General features: G+C 43.0%; 1 protein-coding gene across 2 annotated transcripts; it reads right to left on the bottom strand.

Moving 5' to 3' along the window:
- Positions 1-3173: 3173 nt before the first annotated feature.
- On the bottom strand, positions 3174-17528 carry LOC112069303 (interferon alpha/beta receptor 1a). Of its 2 annotated transcripts, none has more exons than XM_024136612.2 (7): positions 17330-17528; positions 10744-10870; positions 10295-10479; positions 5495-5655; positions 4121-4274; positions 3803-3960; positions 3174-3646 (listed from the first exon to the last, which is right to left on the bottom strand). In XM_024136612.2, exons 1-7 carry the CDS (start codon positions 17379-17381, stop codon positions 3266-3268), a joined length of 1218 nt encoding a protein of 405 aa, XP_023992380.1. In that variant the 5' UTR covers positions 17382-17528; the 3' UTR covers positions 3174-3265. The 2 variants fall into 2 exon arrangements, with proteins under 2 accessions (XP_023992380.1, XP_023992381.1); XM_024136613.2 differs by lacking the exon at positions 17330-17528 and adding an exon at positions 16655-17039.
- Between the last annotated feature and the right edge of the window lie 43 nt (positions 17529-17571).

Below are 17571 nucleotides of genomic sequence, written 5' to 3'. Positions count from 1 at the left end.
GGGGGTAAAAACTGTTGAGAAGCCTTTTTGTCCTAGACTTGGCACTCCGGTACTGCTTGCCATGCGGTAGTAGAGAGAACAGTCTGTGGCTGGGGTCTTTGACAATTTTTAGGGCCTTCCTCTGACACCGCCTGGTGTAGAGGTCCTGGATGGCAGGCAGCTTTGCCCCAGTGATGTATTGGGCCGTACACACTACCCTCTGTGGTGCCTTGCGGTCGCAGGCCGAGCAATTGCCGTACCAGGCAGTGATGCAACCGGTCAGGATGCTCTCGATGTTGCAGCTGTAGAACCTTTTGAGGATCTCAGGACCCATGCCAAATCTTTTTCGTTTCCTGAGGGGGAATAGGTTTGTCGTGCCCTCTTTACGACTGTCTTGGTGTGTTTGGACCATTCTAGTTTGTTGTTGATGTGGACACCAAGGAACTTGAAGCTCTCAACCTGCTCCACTACAGCTCCGTCGATGAGAATGGGGACGTGCTCGGTGCTCCTTTTCCTGTAGTCCACAATCATCTCCTTAGTCTTGGTTACGTTGAGGGATAGGTTGTTATTCTGGCACCACCCGGCCAGGTCTCTGACCTCCTCCCTATAGGCTGTCTTGTCGTTGTCGGTGATCAGGCCTACCACTGTTGTGTCGTCTGAAAATGTAATGATGGTGTTGGAGTCGTGCCTGGCCATGCAGTCGTAGGTGAACAGGGAGTACAGGAGGGGACTGAGCACGCACCCCTGGGGTGCTCCAGTGTTGAGGATCAGTGTGGCAGATGTGTTGCTACCTACCCTCACCACCTTGGGGCGACCCGTCAGGAAGTCCAGGATCCAGTTGCAGAGGGAGGTGTTTAGTCCCAGGTTCCTTAGCGATGAGCTTTGAGGGTACTATGGTGTTGAGTAATAAAGAAAAAAACTACACAGGAAATCAGTACAGGGCCAAAAGTTAGTGACTGTGTACATGTAGCAGCATGTACTCTCACAGCCACACGTGGTTGTTACTCACTGATGAATAACATGTTTCCTTCACAGATGTAACATAGGTCAAGCTCACATCATTTATCTAGGAAAAAGGTAGTGTCCGTATGCAATAAAAGACCTGGGCAAGGAGTATGAGATGAGATACTTTCTTTAATATGAATTCAACTCTATTTGGAAGCAGTATTGTACAGCATGTTCAGTATTGTACAGCGTGTTCAGTATTGTACAGCGTGTTCAGTATTGTACAGCGTGTTCAGTATTGTACAGCGTGTTCAGCATTGTACAGCATGCCCAACGATATAAACACTATTCACCAGGACTACTTAACTCACAGTAGGTAATTATAATGCTGCGTCAGACGTCATCTAGGTATAAAGCATAGACGATAAACATTTGCATTGGCTGTGGTTATGAGGCTTTGACAGATGCAAGGTATGGTTATTGGTTGATGCATTTTGTTTCATGTCACTATTATCCAAATTATGCAGATTATTTCCTTGTTTAACTTTGACAAAATGTTGTAAAAAACCTCTAGACCAGGGCTCCCCAACCCTCTTCCTGGAGATCTACCGTCCTGTGGATTTTCAGTCCAACCCTAATTTAAACACACCTGATTCTACTAATTCGCTGCTCAACAAGACCTTAACTAGCTGAATCAGATATGTTACATTAGGGTTGGACTGAAAACCTACAGGACAGTAGATCTCCAGGAAGAGGGTTGGGCAGCCCTGCTCTAGGTGGAAGTTGTTCCACCTCAGAGAGCAAACCATCAGAAAGAGGAAGAGACATCAATAAACATTGACCTTCAGGGATCCAACCAGTAACAGTCGGACCAAAACACCTATCAAAACAAAGATGAAGTCAAATAATAATAAGGTATCAGAGAGAAAACATAACACTTCCTGATGTCAGATTCTATAAGAATCATAAAAGGACAAACTAATTAAATGTTTCTAAAAGTAACATAATAAAAAATAAAAAAACAGGCACTCAGATGTGGCAGGGTTAGCAAACCACCACGGATTACAGCCCAGTACATCACCCGGGCAGAGCTCCCTGCTATCCAGGACCACTATACCAGGCGGTGTCAAGAGGAAGGCCCCAAAAATTGCAAAATGCTCGAGCAACCACAGTGCACCACGTCTGGAACCAACAAGCCTTAAGACCGCTTAACAAGACCGCTAAATAGCTCTTCAAATGGTTACCCGGACTACGTGCATTGACTATGTACACACAGGACTATCAGACATACAGTACTTACACTGACAACACACACACACCAAATACGCTACTGCCAATGTACTGTCTATCATCTATCCTAAGCGGGCGCACACACACACAGGACTATCAGACATGCAGTACTTACAATGACAACACACACACACACACCAAATGCACTGCTGCCAATGTACTCTTATCTATCCAAGGCACACACACACACACAGGACAGACACACGACAGGGTTGGTTTAGAGGATAAATTAACCAGAATCATTCCTTTTCAAGAAAATGTCTTGACTAGAAAATAGGTTGATTTGTGCGATTGAAATGGTTAAAACTGACACCCTGTTGTTTAAACACAAACTAGCTACCGTGTTTCCCCCTGGATTCACACACACTTCACAGGATGCTAATGGACCAACGGTCTCAGAATTCACTGGAAACAGATAGCACGCCCTTGGCTGTGACGAGCCCAGTCTGAGATGAGATAAACGTGTTCCAAACGACACTAAAACATGTCAGTCATTACACTGGCCACAGAAACCAAAGATGGACTGGGGTCTTTTAGACATCTTGAAGTCAATGGGCCCCCCCATACCAAATCTGACACTTTTAAGCTTGTTTCTACACCCTTAAAAACACACAGCAACATGGGATTCATTAGTCCACTGATGATACGGTCCCAAAATGTTTTGCATGTCAACAGACAAGTTTAAGGTATTGGACTTTCAAGAAGTGTCACTTGCCACACAATGATGCATTTTGCATCATGTGACACTTTGCTTCTTGAAAGTCCAATATTTTGAAAACTTGTCTGTTGACATGCAAAACAATTTGGGACTGTATCAACAGTGGACTAACGAAACAATATTATAAGATCGTTTTGGAGTAGATTTTTCCTTTAATGTAGGCAGGACAGGTGACGATGCGTCTCTGACTCAGACGTCATTCTCTTCACAGTGACCTTTGAGGAGAGGCAGCAAGACGGAGACTTGAGAACATTCTGTGCGACCATTCTCATTTCCTCATTACAAATCGCCAACCATCGTTGATGGTCTTTCCACCCAGCTCTCCATTTCTCCTCAGACGCACACATCCACAACCCCCTCGTCCAGATCTCTTTCGTCGGCCGACTCTCTCCCCATCGCCTCCATCTTGACCTGCMCCAGTGCCTGCCAGGAGTCCACTTCCTGGTCTCTCCTGATTGGCTCCCCACCACTACGACCCTGCTGGGCGGAGCCTCCCTCTGTGGAGTAGATCCCAGAGTCTCCGCTGTCCTGGCGGATGTGCTTGCCGCTGTCCTGCTCCAGCGCTGAGGGGGGCGCTGTGAGAGGAGGAGGGACATGTATCTCCAGGAGCAACACCTCAGGACAGATGGTCAGCTTATCACAGCACAGCTCCGCCTCTGAATCAGCAGTGAGGAGGCGGGGCATGTCGGAGCCAGGGGAGGAGTCACAGAGGTACTGGGGGGAGGGGAAGAGAGAAAGATGATAATTGTCATGGCTTAATCCCAACCACCCTTAAACACACAGATACACCCACCAACCAAGAGGATGGACYGTACACCTGGATATTACTGTTATGCTGTTTACTGTTGAGTAAACATTTGTGAGGCCTACCTCCTGGATGTGTGCAGGCAGCTGGATAGAGGGGTAAAAGGTGTTTTTGAGGACTCTGTAGAACATGAAGAAGGCGTAGGAGGGAAGCAACACGAGCAGGAAACACAGCATCATGGAGACCAGGAAGTATAGGAAGATCTGCCKGTACYGGGTGTCACCTGAGGACGAGGACAGTCACACTTTAGTGGCCTTATTATGRAARTGCTCCTGTAAAACACGCTCTCTGSCATCTCTWCACACACATTACACAGGTAGGTAATTTGTCAAGCAATTTGGAAACCAATCTCCAAGTCTTTAGTGTGAAGTGTTCATTCCTACCCTCTGTCTGCATGCACTGGGGTTCTGTGTAGCTGCTAGTCTTGTTGTAGTAGTCATAACGAGACTGGATCATGACACAGTACCACGTCCAGGCCTCCAGCTCAGGCAGCGTCACCAGGTTGCTGCTAGAGTCCACCACTTTAGGCTTCAGACCCTGAACATCCAATAAGAACAGGTTCTAAAATCAGACAGGGTTGGGATACGCTGCCCTGTCTTGCACTACCCCCAGCCGTTCCACTTATTTCACCCATTCCAGTAGGAGCACATTGGATTCTAGTGGTGAACTCATCATCAAGCCCTTTACAAGTTGAATCAGATGTGCTAGTCCTGAATACGTCACAAAAGTGGAACGGTTGGGGGTACACCAGGAAAGGTTTGGGATATAGAGATGACATAGAAATCATATCTGCTCTGGTGTAACACAGGGACACAGCAGAAGGGTTATTGATGTTGTTTCAACTGGAAGAGTTCCAGAGAACATGGAACAACTGACATAGAACACTTCAAAACCTTCCATAATACAAAGCACCAACAAAGAACACTTCAAAACCTTCCAGAATACAAAGCACCAACATACAACACTTCAAAACCTTCCAGAATACAAAGCACCAACAAAGAACACTTCAAAACCTTCCAGAATACAAAGCACCAACATAGAACACTTCAAAACCTTCCAGAATACAAAGCACCAATATAGAACACTTCAGAACCTTCCAGAATACAAAGCACCAACCAGTTACCTGCATTGAAAACCACATTAGAACACACTTGTGTTCCTATCTTTAAGATATTGTTTAGAGTGTTACAACATGTTGTTGTAGCTTCTGTGTTTATTAGCAGTCCCAGGCTTACTGAGGGGAGGCCCAGGTACAGCAGTCCCAGGGTTACTGAGGGGAGGCCCAGGTTACAGCAGCCCAGGGTTACTGAGGGGAGGCCCAGGTTACAGCAGTCCCGGGTTACTGAGGGGAGGCCCAGGATCAGCAGTCCCAGGGTTACTGAGGGGAGGCCCAGGTTACAGCAGTCCCAGGGTTACTGAGGGGAGGCCCAGGTATCAGCAGTCCCAGGGTTACTGAGGGAGGCCCAGGTTACAGCAGTCCAGGGTTACTGAGGGAGGCCCAGGTTACAGCAGTCCCAGGTTACTGAGGGAGGCCGCAGTGTCGAGCAGTCCACAGGGTTACTGAGGAGGCCAGGTACAGCAGTCCCAGGTTACTGAGGGGAGGCCCAGGTTACAGCAGTCCCAGGGTTACTGAGGGAGGCCAGGTTACAGCAGTCCAGGGTTACTGAGGGAGGCCCAGGTACACGCAGTCCCAGGGTTACTGAGGGGAGGCCCAGGAGCTCTTTGAGCCACAGAAAAGGCAGAGGTTGTGCCAGTACCTGAGGGTCATCAGAGCGGCTCCAGTACAGGATGCGGTAGTCCAGGAACGGGACGTGTTCCTTCATGGAGCCCTGGGTGCTGGTCAGGGGATCAGAGATGGTCACATCCAGCAGGTTCCTCACAGGAGCCAGCTCCACCCTGGACGGTGGGCCCAAAGAAGCTAGACAGGAGGAAGAACAGATCAGACCAAAATAAACTCACTAGTCAATAATAGTTACAATACAGGCAACCCCAGAGTCCTGGGAATGACTCTTGGTGAATGACAGATTAACTGTTTGTCTCTGTGCTAGTTGTGTGTGTGTGTGTGTGTGTGTGTGTGTGCGAGGATAGTGTTGTGTGTGTGTGTGTGCGCGCACACACACGAGGATGGTGTGTGTGTGTGTGCGCGAGGATGTGTGTGTGTGAATTGAATTGTATTTATCCAGGTGAGACCCATTGATGTTAAAAACCTGTTTCACGAGGGCGACCTGGCAAGAAGGCAAAACAGGGAAATAGCAGCGTAGGCATACAAAAAAAATATAAATACCGATACTAACATACTGTATACTTAATGAGTAAATAAAACATACTATTAGTTCATTTTAGTATACTGTAAACTAACGGTATCCTTTTAGTTGAGCGTACTTGTACTTTGCCTGTCTACCGGAAATTGATGCTGTGCAAAGTCTTGCTAGCTTGTTAGCATTGCAAATTACTAGCTAGACATCCCACAACTTCGGGTGGGTTCGTAAATCTGGCGTGCCAGAGTGCAATCTGGGCATTCGTAAATTCAGAGCGCGTCGCTCTGGGAGAGTTCAGAGAGCACATTGGACGCTCTGGCCGAGTCCGAACGTTCTGACCTCAAAACAGCAGTCAAGCACCCAAGCTAACTGGCTAATGTTGACTAGCTTGCTAGCTACTTCCAGACACAAATGAGAGAACACCTCACTCTGACCATTGTACTCGCCCTAGCAGAGCTGGTTAGGCTGTTGTCATGTTATCCAGAGCGTTGGTAACTAACTACTCTGCTGGCAAGAATTTAATTACGCTTTTTTTTTGCGGACGTTTACTGACACCGGTTATATTCAACAGATGTTGAGAGTTCATAAATTCAGTATTTATTCAGCGCTCTGGCACAAGAGAGTGCTCTGAAATCGGAGTAGTTAGCCAATGTCCATTAAGAATGCACAACGACTATAGCACTTAGCTAAGCATGACGTGAATAATCAAGTCAATAAACGTTAGGTAGTTAGATGCCAGTATATTAACTATATGCTAAGTCCGATGTATTAGTAGCCAACTAACGTTAGGTAGCTAGCTAGCTCACATAGCATATTACAGCAGTATGTACTGGTATGTGGTTCGTAAGGATAGCGTAGCTAACAAAATGTCAGCCAACATAATGTGTAACTTATTTGAAAAGTCATTACATTGCTCAACATTTGTCATAAATAGTTAACCTCACTAGGGTAGGTGGCACTATTTTCACCGCCGGATAAAAAGCGTGCCCAAAGTAAACTGCCTGTTACTCAGGCCCAGAAGCTAGGATATGCATATAATTGGTAGATTTGGATAGAAAACACTAAAGTTTCCAAAACTGTTAACATAATGTCTGTGAGTATAACAGAACTGATATGGCAGGCAAAAACCTGAGTAAAATCCATCCAGGAAGTGGGACATTTTTGATGTGGGTGCTTTTCTCTTACCTGCCTATACAGTATGTCAATGGTTAGGAACAAGACTGCAGTTCCTATGGCTTCCACTAGATGTCAACAGTCTTTAGAAATTGTTTCAGGCTTGTATTCTGAAAAATGAGGGAGTAAGACCACTAAGTGGATAGTGGGAAGATAGTGGGACTTCCCCCAGAGCTGTTTTCTGCGCATGACCGAGAGCGCGCCTTTGTTTTTCTTTTATATTGACGGAGCTATTGTCCGGTTGAAATATTATCGATTATTATGACTAAAAACAACCTGCGGATTTATTATAAACATTGTTTGACATGTTTCTACGAACTTTACTGATAGTATTTGGATTTTTCATCTGCCTGTTGTGACTGCCTTTGAATTACTAAACAAAACACGCCAACAAAATGGATGTTTTTGGATATAAAGAGGGACTTTATCGAACAAAACAAACATTTGTGTAACTGGGAGTCTTGTGAGTGCAACCATACGAAGATCAAAGGTAAGTGATTAATTTTATTGCTATTTCTGACTTTTGTGACTAATCTACTTGGCTGGTAACTGTATGTAATGTTTTGTGTGCTGGGCGCTGTCCTCAGATAAATCGCATGGTATGCTTTCACCGTAAAGCTTTTTTTGAAATCTGACAACGGTTGGATTAACAAGAAGTTAATCTTTAAGCCGATGTAAAACACTTGTATGTTTTATGAATTTTTATTATGAGTATTTCTGTTTTTGAATTTGGCGCTCTGCAATTTCACTGGATGTTGGCCAGGTGGTAGCGTCCCACACCCCCTAGAGAGGTTAAAGCAATGAATTTGTATCTGCTCTCGTTGGACTTCGGCTGCATATTTTCCGCCATTTACTACAAATCTGAAAATGTTGTGAAGCCACACCCCTATTTCTGAGGAATTGCATTATGGGCCCTAAAAGCACAGAAATGGTGTCTACTGCTTGTATACTTTGTTAAAATTTTGTACAACATCCAGGAACTTTTGGCATACTAACTACATCCATACTATGACCAATAAGCATACTACATACTCAATTTAAGTCACAAATTGTACAGTTAGAGCGGTTAGTATGAGTATTCGAACACAGCTTAAGTGTCGCAAGTTCCAGATACATTTAAAGATTAGAAACAACTGCAGCTATCACAAACAGTGTCGTCGATCAGAGTCTTAAAAACAGGCAAAGACACTAAACTCCCATAACTTTAATATATTTCGAGGCATATTCCAGGATGAAGGCATTATGGGATAAATATTGCTTTCCCCATCTCAGTTCTAGCCTTAGGAACAGACAAGGACAGCAGTGACTGTGAAGGAAGACTGTATTGAGTGACTGATCTGGTCAGTAACGAACATAGATACAATGGGAGTTGTCCCATCAATGCTTTGTTCACAAAAGTGTACCAGTGCTTTAGCCTCCTGGTGGAGAAGTACATTGCACCATGGGTAATTGATGTAGCATTTGTAATGAATCTTAAAGCACCATGATAAACTCTGGACTCAGTGTAAGGTACTTGTGGAGGTCTGCATATAGACAATATCACCATAAAATTGAGGACCGATAACAAAGTGCTTTGAACAAGATCCTTTGACAGATATTGAAAAGCAAGATTTGTTCCTAAAATAGAAACCCAATTTCAACGTCAGTTTCTTCGTCAGTTTATCAATATTGTTTCACATTCAGCTTTTCATCTAACTAATTCCCAAGATACTTATAGGTGACCCTATCAAATTTGCTGGCCTTTTATCATTCAAATCTGAAAGTGACTCCATCTGTTAACTTTCAGAGAAGAAAAAAAATGATCATACATTTAGTTTCTTGCATTAAGCACAAGTGTCAATTTGAAAAGATGCCTCTGAATAACATCAAAAGCCAACTATAAGTCCTGAAAAGCGATCTCAATATTAGATGCGCTAGAATAAATCATTGTGTCATCAGCATACAGATGGAGATTTGCAGTCAACAGTCTTCCCTATATCATTTATATACAGTGTAAAAAGGATCGGACCTAAAGTTGAGCCCTGGGGAACTCCTTTCGTAAGCCTTCGAAACTCAGATTCCATACCCTGCTGTGCTACACACTGTTCTGTCAGAAAGGTCGTTTTGGAACCAATACAAAGCATCAACACTTAAACTGACTTTTATTTAGTCTATACAACAGCAGGGCATGGTCAACGGTGTCAAAGGCCTTTGACAAGTCGATAAAAAGTGTAAGTGATTTCTTGTCCTGAGCATCTAGAATATCACCTACAACCTTAATGCAGTAATTGTACTATACTGCCCTACTAAGCAAAAAGGTAGTAACTGATCATTTGGTCGAAAATTAGACATTTTTGCTACATTAAACACATGTTTAATCATGTGGACAAGTATTCTGCCTCTATTGTATTGTGTTTGAGAAAATGGGGGTCATGTTAGCAGTAACTGCATAAAGTCATTTTTCTCAGTTCCACGCTATGAGCAGTTACTGGCTTTTTTGCTTGGTAGGGCAGTACACTTGGCTCCAAAACACAACTGAAATTGAGATAAAACTTTTTCAACTGAGTATCGGGTTTTCCAAAACGTTTGCATGTGCAGAAAGTTTAGATATGGGACGATAGTTATCCAACTGGGACAGATCTCCACCCTTATGTAAAGGCGTGACGTAGGCTGCTTTCCAGACTTTAGGAATGGTATTACTCGCCAATGAAACCTTTAATATACGAGTGAGAGGGGCAGCGATAATCTCTGCACCCATTTTTATTTGAAATGAGGGTTCAATTCATCCGGGCCAGCCGCTTTCTTAAGAGTAATAGATTTGAGTGTCTTTACAACTTCTGAAAGCTCAATCAACACAAGCCTGTGGCTCTGTGTGTGTGTGTGTGTGTGTGTGTGTGTGTGTGTGTGTGGCTGTTGGTGTGTGTGTGTGTGGCTGTTGGTGTGTGGCTGTGTGGCTGTTGGTGTGTGGCTGTGTGGCTGTTGGTGTGTGGCTGTGTGGCTGTTGGTGTGTGGCTGTGTGGCTGTTGGTGTGTGGCTGTTGGTGGGCGTTTAAATGTGTGAATGTTCGCAACTGTGTTTATTTTCTTCTCTCATTTAGTTTTTCCATCTGTGCTCAAGTCTGTCTGCCTTCTCCCATTCCTCTCTCACCATCTATATCAGGGCAGAAGTCCTTGTAGACCCAGTGCGAGTTGACTCCGTCTGCGCTGGCTCGGACTCGGAGCACGTACATTCCCAGGTAGTGCAGATCAGAACCTGTGAGGTCACAGCGGGTGTGTGTGGTCCTTTCACACACACGGCTCCAGTTCTTCTTCTTCATCTTCATCTTGTACTTCCTGTTGGGGAGCGAGCGAGAGGGTGTGATGAGAGGCAGTCTTGGCCTAATACCAGATCATGACTCTCATGGTGGTAAAATAAAACAGACGAGTTACTGTTTGGGTGTAGGATGTGAAATACGGTATCATGTGTGACATGTAGGAGGGGGGAGGTGAAATACGGTATCTTATGTGACATGTAGGAGGGGGGAGGTGAAATACTGTACAGTATGTGACATGTAGGTGGGGTCTGCGGGGGTGGTGTGTGTGCATCTGGTGACTTACGCCATGTACTCTGCAGTGAAGGTAACAGAGTTGCCTGTGGTCGTCTGGTCCCAGTCCCACGTCAGTACGTACTGTGTGTTCAGGGTGAGCAGAGTGAGTTTCTGAGGTTGTGGCAGCTCTGCAAGCACTGGAACACAGAGAGTAAGACAGGCAGACCGGGTCATTGAGAAGTTCTTCACTGTTTGGTACCGTGGTGATTACATGTTACATGATGGGAGTTGGATATAATCAACTGATGATTCGGCAGCAACTTTGAAGTTAAAATAACCATTTGCATACTTTAAGCTGTGTATTTCATCACTACTTCACAGCCAACCACAGGACAATATTTCATATTGTCCACAGGACAATATGAAATATTCAACAAAAAAAAGAGGAATTGATCCAATATTTAAAATCTCTGAAGAACCAATAAGCAAACACTCCCCTGTGGTGAGAAAGAAACAATAGACGTGCAACAATGACATTGACCTCACTAGCAAGCCAGCGCTTCTATTGGACGATTCCACGCCAGCGAGAAATATTTCCAGTCTCTCAGAATGTTCTTGTAATTCTCACATAGGAACGGCATTGGGAGGATGTTTAACATGCGTTTTACCTTTGTAGCAAACAATTATTCTTTTTTAAACATGATGAAAGTGGCCATGTAAGACCCTAATGATCTGTAAACCGTACATGATAGTCATCTTGGTGTCATTATAACTCCTTGTAGTGTTCCCTCAAATATGGAGTATGTCTAGACTATTTTAAATAAAAATCGTCACATTCATTTATTCAACATTTAAAAAAATATTGATCTCAAAACGACGCTTTTCGATTTAGCTTATTTTTAGACAGTTTGTAACCAATATACTCTTCTTCAAAAAGAAATATTTCCAGAGTAGGCTCTGGTACTTTTAATGATATGATCCATCTATTACATAGAAATGGAAATTATAGGTCATTAACCAATCACAGCCCTCCTTTAGGATTGCACATAAAGCAAGTCACCAGCAGATGGATTGCCTTTGAATCCATTTTCCCCATTCACTGTGTGTTGGTGGTGCTCATAAACTGTTTCACACAGAATTAGCAGAGTCCACTCTGGAAATGTGATGTACTTGTAGATTATTCAAATTGGTCAGAAGCAGAAAAAGGAAATTCCTGAGGACAACAATGGGAACTCCACCTATGCTCTCCAGTAAACATTAAATCACATGGTTTATCTGTTGCTCTGTGACTGCGATAACTTCAGAACAAAATTTGACTACAATAAAGTTACCAATGTCTTTGCAAATGACCCAAAATAAGCCACGTATAACAATATGCTTCAAATGAAAACCCAGATGACTGCGGTAAAAATAAAACAGCAGGCTTATTACACACAAAAGAGAATAAATATCCCCTCCGGTCAGCGAACCCAAGACCTTCATATCCCAGGGCAGTGACGCTAAGCGTTACGCTACAAACCCTGTAATAGATACGTCAACTTTGATTTAAAAATTGTCAGTCTGGTGATGACAGCACATTTTGTTCCACAAAGTTGGATATTCAGTACTGATTGAATGTTTAGTCATATTTGGTTCATTTGTCTTAAAACAGTTGTTGGGTTCAAAGACAATAATTTTATCACATAGCTAACAAAGTTAGCAAGCATGGAGTTTGACTGTACACGTGTCACACAGGCAAGGAATGATCATTATGATGTTGTTTGACCATCTTTGAGATGTTTCTGCAACTTGGAGTCCACGTGGTAAATTGAATTGACTGGACAAGATTTGGAAAGGCACACACCGGTCTAGATAAAGGTCCCACAGTTGACAGACCATGTCAGAGCAAAAAAACAAGCCATGAGGTCAAAGGAATTGTCCATAGAGCTCAGAGACAGGACTGTGTCAAGCCACAGATCTGGGGAAGGTTACCAAAACATTTCTGGTCCCCAAGAACACCGTGGCCTCCATCATTCTTAAATTGAAGAAGAGGTGGCCAAACTGAGCAATCTGGGATCTGACCAAGAACCCGATGGTCACTGACAGTGCTCCAGAGTTCCTCTGTGGAGACGGTTGTCCTTCTGGAAGGATCTCCCATCTCCGCAGCACTCCACCAATCAGGCCTTTACAGTAGTGGCCAGACGAAAGCCACTCCTCAGTAAAAGGCACATGACAGCTCGCTTGCAATTGGCCAAAAGGCACCTAAAGGACTGACAATGAGAAACAAGATTCTCTGATCTGTTGAAACCAAGATTGAGCTTTTTGGCCTGTATGCCAAACGTCACGTCTGGAGGAAACCTAGCACCATCCCACCAAGACAACGCAGTAGTGGCTTCGAGACAAGTCTCTGAATGTCCTTGAGTGGCTCAGCCAGAGCCCGGACTTGAACCCGATGGAACATCTCTGGAGATGCTTGAAAATAGCTGTGCAGCAACGCTCCCCATCTAACCTGAGAGCTTGAGAGGATCTGTAGAGAAGAATGGGAGAAACTCCCCAAATACAGGTGTGCCAAGCTTGTAGCGTCATACCCAATAAGACTAGAGGCTGTAATCACTGCCAAAGATGCTTCAACAAAGTACTGAGTAAAGGGTCTGAATACTTATGGAAATGTGATATTTACAAAAATGTAAAAAATTGCTTTGTCATTATTGGGTATTGTGTAGATGGATTCAATTGTGAAAAAATGTATCAATCTTCCTTTGCTTTTCATCCAACTGGTGTTACCTAGATAGATGCTAGCTGCTACTGTTGTGCAGCAACTAGCTGATAGCCTTCTATTTGCTAGCTGCTACTGTTGTGCAGAAACTAGCTGATAGCCTTCTATTAGCTAGCTGCTACTGTTGTGCAGAAACTAGCTGATAGCCTTCTATTAGCTAGCTGCTACTGTTGCGTAGCAACTGAGTTGGTCCACCGGTTTAGAACTCTGAGATAGCGCTGAAAAGATGTCAACATTGTTAGGAACACTACAAAAAAAAGGTAGCACATCCTTAGTATTTTTAATTAGCTGAAATGTGCCCATGAGTGATACATTGTGAATTTAATAAAAAAATGGTTGCACCTACAAACCTGTTCAGTTCAAATGGATTTACATCTATAAAAACAATTGTTTTAAGTGTCTGAGTACCCTAATGCTAGCGACCTTGCTAAAAATCTGGTATAGTGGTTCTCGGTAACAGCCGGACGGATCATGACGAGAGGCGGGGAGTGTGTCGTGTACCGCCTGTCAAGCTGATTTGCAAATGTTAAATCGACATTGGTGTCATATTGGCTTAGATATGACGGTAGAGAGATTTTAATTTAACAATTGAACTTCAAAAACAATGCAGTTGAGCCAACAGGAACGACTATAATATATATATTTTTTTTATATTAACAAATTCATGTTAACATTTTTACTTCGGAATCAAGACAGGCTACTCCATATGTTAGAGTACACTATAAGGAGTATAATGACATCGTCATCATAAGGTCTTACATGTATATATCTAAAAAGAGCCTAAAATTGCCACTTTCATCATAATTTCCCCCTCCAAATTTTTTTTAAAAAAGTGTACAAATTTAAAAAGAATTTCAAACTTTCTTTCCCCCAAAGAAGTTCCTATGTGAGAACGGCCAGAACAAAATCAGATATCAAAAATATTTTCCGCTCCTGCTGGTGTGGCAAAACCTTGTAGAACTTGCTTGACTGAGACACAAAGCCTCAACAGGATGTTGTATCAGATGGGGGGGGGGTCTAATTTAGAGGAGGGAACAGTTCCCCTAACATCTGTGTGTGCCAAGCTTCAGTGCACCCTCTGACTCAAATCAGTTTCTTTTTTATTTTACTCTTTCCAAGTCAAYGGGGGGGGGGGGGGGGCACAGTCAGGGGTGCCTGCTAAACCAAGTATAACTTTAAGAAATCTAAGATGTGTCAAATTATATCCAGCTCAGGGGCTCCAGCTATGCATTTGGCTGCCAACTTGCTAGCTAAGTGGCTAGATGTCAAGATTTAGTTTATTGGTCACCGTAGAGACATTCAATCTCATCCTGGATCGAGATCCCCCGTTGATTTGTTCAGTGCGTGACTATGACTGGTTATGACGTTTCCTCTAGCTCAGCCTTTGCACTCCGAAACAGAGTCCACGGTGTTGGAGTTATAAAAAATATATATATGAGGGTGTGACAGAAAGCTAAACCATGGTTTCGGGAATCATCCCAGGTTATAAATAGCCTGGCTACAATGAAACCAGTTCAACTGCTGATGACAATGTAAATAAAAAGTGCATTGGAATATGAAGTATGACACATCAAGAGCCAGCAAGTGACTCAACCGTAAAGGAATTTTACAGCGTGGAGAACAGCATAACTTTCCAAACGGTCACTGAAGTACTGAAACGGCTTTGGAACCAGGGAATACAGGGGCCTCAGGCTCAGGTCTGCTGACTTTAGTTCCTCTTCCCTGGCCTAACCTCTTCCAAGTCTATTCAGATGTTGCTACAAGGCATTAGGCTACAGGGCAATTCCACGGTGACAGCATTGAGCTTTCATTCTAGATGTATGCCAAAACAAAAAACCCCATCGACTTCTAAAGTTTAACAAGTCATTACAACTCTATGCACAAGGACTACTTTTAACAATTTACACTGAACATTTTATGAAAATACATTTACAGGAAGGACTGCACAGATGCAAAGTTTGGCAAGAGAATTTCAGTAAAATCTCCCAAAAAAGTCTTAAATATTTACTTTGAAATCAAATTCAACGATATCTGCAGAAAGAAAGGGCCGTTAGAGATGACATGACACATTGACTCTGAAAACATATTTTGGTTATTGAACTACAGTAAATAAAGTTGATTTACACCCAATAACAGAGTTGCGGTAACGGAATTTAATCACGGGTCTCTGGTCTGTACAACACAGAAATGCATAATTAATTATGGATATGAATGGTATTCTCTTCATGGTGATGTATCCTATGCAGGGCTCTACAGTGCGACCATTTTACACGCATATGGAAATAAATATTTTGCTATGTGACCAAGATTGTTTTTACATCAAATATCCTAAAATGTATGTGTTGTTCCAGACCAAATCTGAACCAAGCATAGACATCTATGTTTCACAAGTTTGGCCATAAAAGTACACCACAGTACAGTTCAGTAGAGTACAGTGTACTCAAGTCYTGTGATCTACTGTGTACTGTACAGTAATGTACTGCTTCACTGTACTCTACTATCCAAACTTGTGAACCCAACAATGGTGTGACTACTATGAATTCCAAATGTAGCCAATTCAATTTCATAAATTCCGTTAACAATTAGGTAATGGAATTGTTTTAAATCACTTAATAATTCCTAAACAAAACTGATCAGTAAAACGCCTTTCCTTCCAGTTCTCTGCTGCCAATGACTGGAACGAACTGCAAAAATCACTGAAGCTGGAGACATATCTCCTCACTAACTTTAAGCATCAGCTGTCAGAGCAGCTTACAGATCATTGCACCTGTACATATCCCATCTGTAAATAGCACACCCAACTACCTAATCCCTATATTGTTTTTTTTTTTGCTCCTTTGCACCCCAGTATCTCTACTTGCACATCTATCACTCCAGTGTTTAATTGCTAAATTGTAATTTATTACACCACTATGGCCTATTTATTTCCTTACCTCCCTAATCTTACTTCCTTTGCACACACGGTATATAGACTTTTCTATTGACTGTACGTTTGTTTATTCCATGTGTAACTCTGTGTTGTTGTTTGTGTCATACTGCTTTGCTTTATCTTGGGCAGGTCGCAGTTGTAAATGAGAACTTGTTCTCAACTGGCCTACCTGGTTAAATAAAGTTTAAATAAAATGTAAAATTAAAACTCAATGTAAGCGTGAATCGATTCACAATTGCGGTACGGTTCTAGAAACAAATCCATTTACTTGCATATCACATCAAAATAAATACTTACTGTATACTGTTTTAAAGGTGAACACAGTTGCAGCCGGCAGTATTTTTCAGTGTATACACATTTGCGGCGTCTGTCTTTGTTTACACACAATTGTTCGGAGAAGCAGATAGCTAGCTAATTAGTACAGGTAACGTTAGTCCTCTGTCGTCCGTCTGTTTTCTGTTAACAAGCGCTGTAAACGCGAAAATATGGCCGTGTGGCTAACAGACTAACCAGTTCTGCTAGGGCGAGAAAAACGGTCATAAGGGGGTGTCTGGGAGTAGCTAGCATGTGTGGTCAGAATGCTTGGAGAAACCCTACACCTCGACCAGGAGCGTCCATTGTGCGCTCTGAACACTCCGGATTTATTAAAACGGTCAATCTGACAATGCTCTGGGTTTTCTAACGTCCGGAGCACCCTCTGGCACTCCATAGTGAATTTACGTACACACCCAGTGGTTTCGAGGTTTCGAAGACAACAATTGTATCCATATATCATCGGGTCGACATCTATATTCATGTAGTTAACACACGGGTTTCAACCACTGACGTACCCACCATTAGAATCGAATGTTTAATAGCTCTCAGATATTACAAATCAAGTCGATATAAACCCACCTCGTCCGACCGAAGGTAACGTTAGCTATCCATTACAGGGATCTAACTACAGCTAAGCTAGCTAGTTACTGTACTTACCATTGGTTATTGGGAGAGACCAGAGGAGAACGAGTGCAAAGCCCACGTTCATGATGAATAATGATTATTTAACAAGTAATCCAACGGTACGTTTTTCCCAAACTACCTTCACAGATCGTTCATTTTCCCACTCCCAGCTTTAGTTGCTGTGGCCAGTTGATTTGGTCTATCACCTAGTGAACATCACCAGGATAAACAATCCAATACGGATGCCAACGCAATGCCATATATGGAGATGTATG

The sequence above is a fragment of the Salvelinus sp. IW2-2015 genome, unplaced genomic scaffold (assembly GCF_002910315.2).
Source record: "Salvelinus sp. IW2-2015 unplaced genomic scaffold, ASM291031v2 Un_scaffold967, whole genome shotgun sequence".
NCBI lineage: Eukaryota > Metazoa > Chordata > Actinopteri > Salmoniformes > Salmonidae > Salvelinus > Salvelinus sp. IW2-2015.
This window is presented reverse-complemented; position numbering and strand designations above follow the sequence as displayed.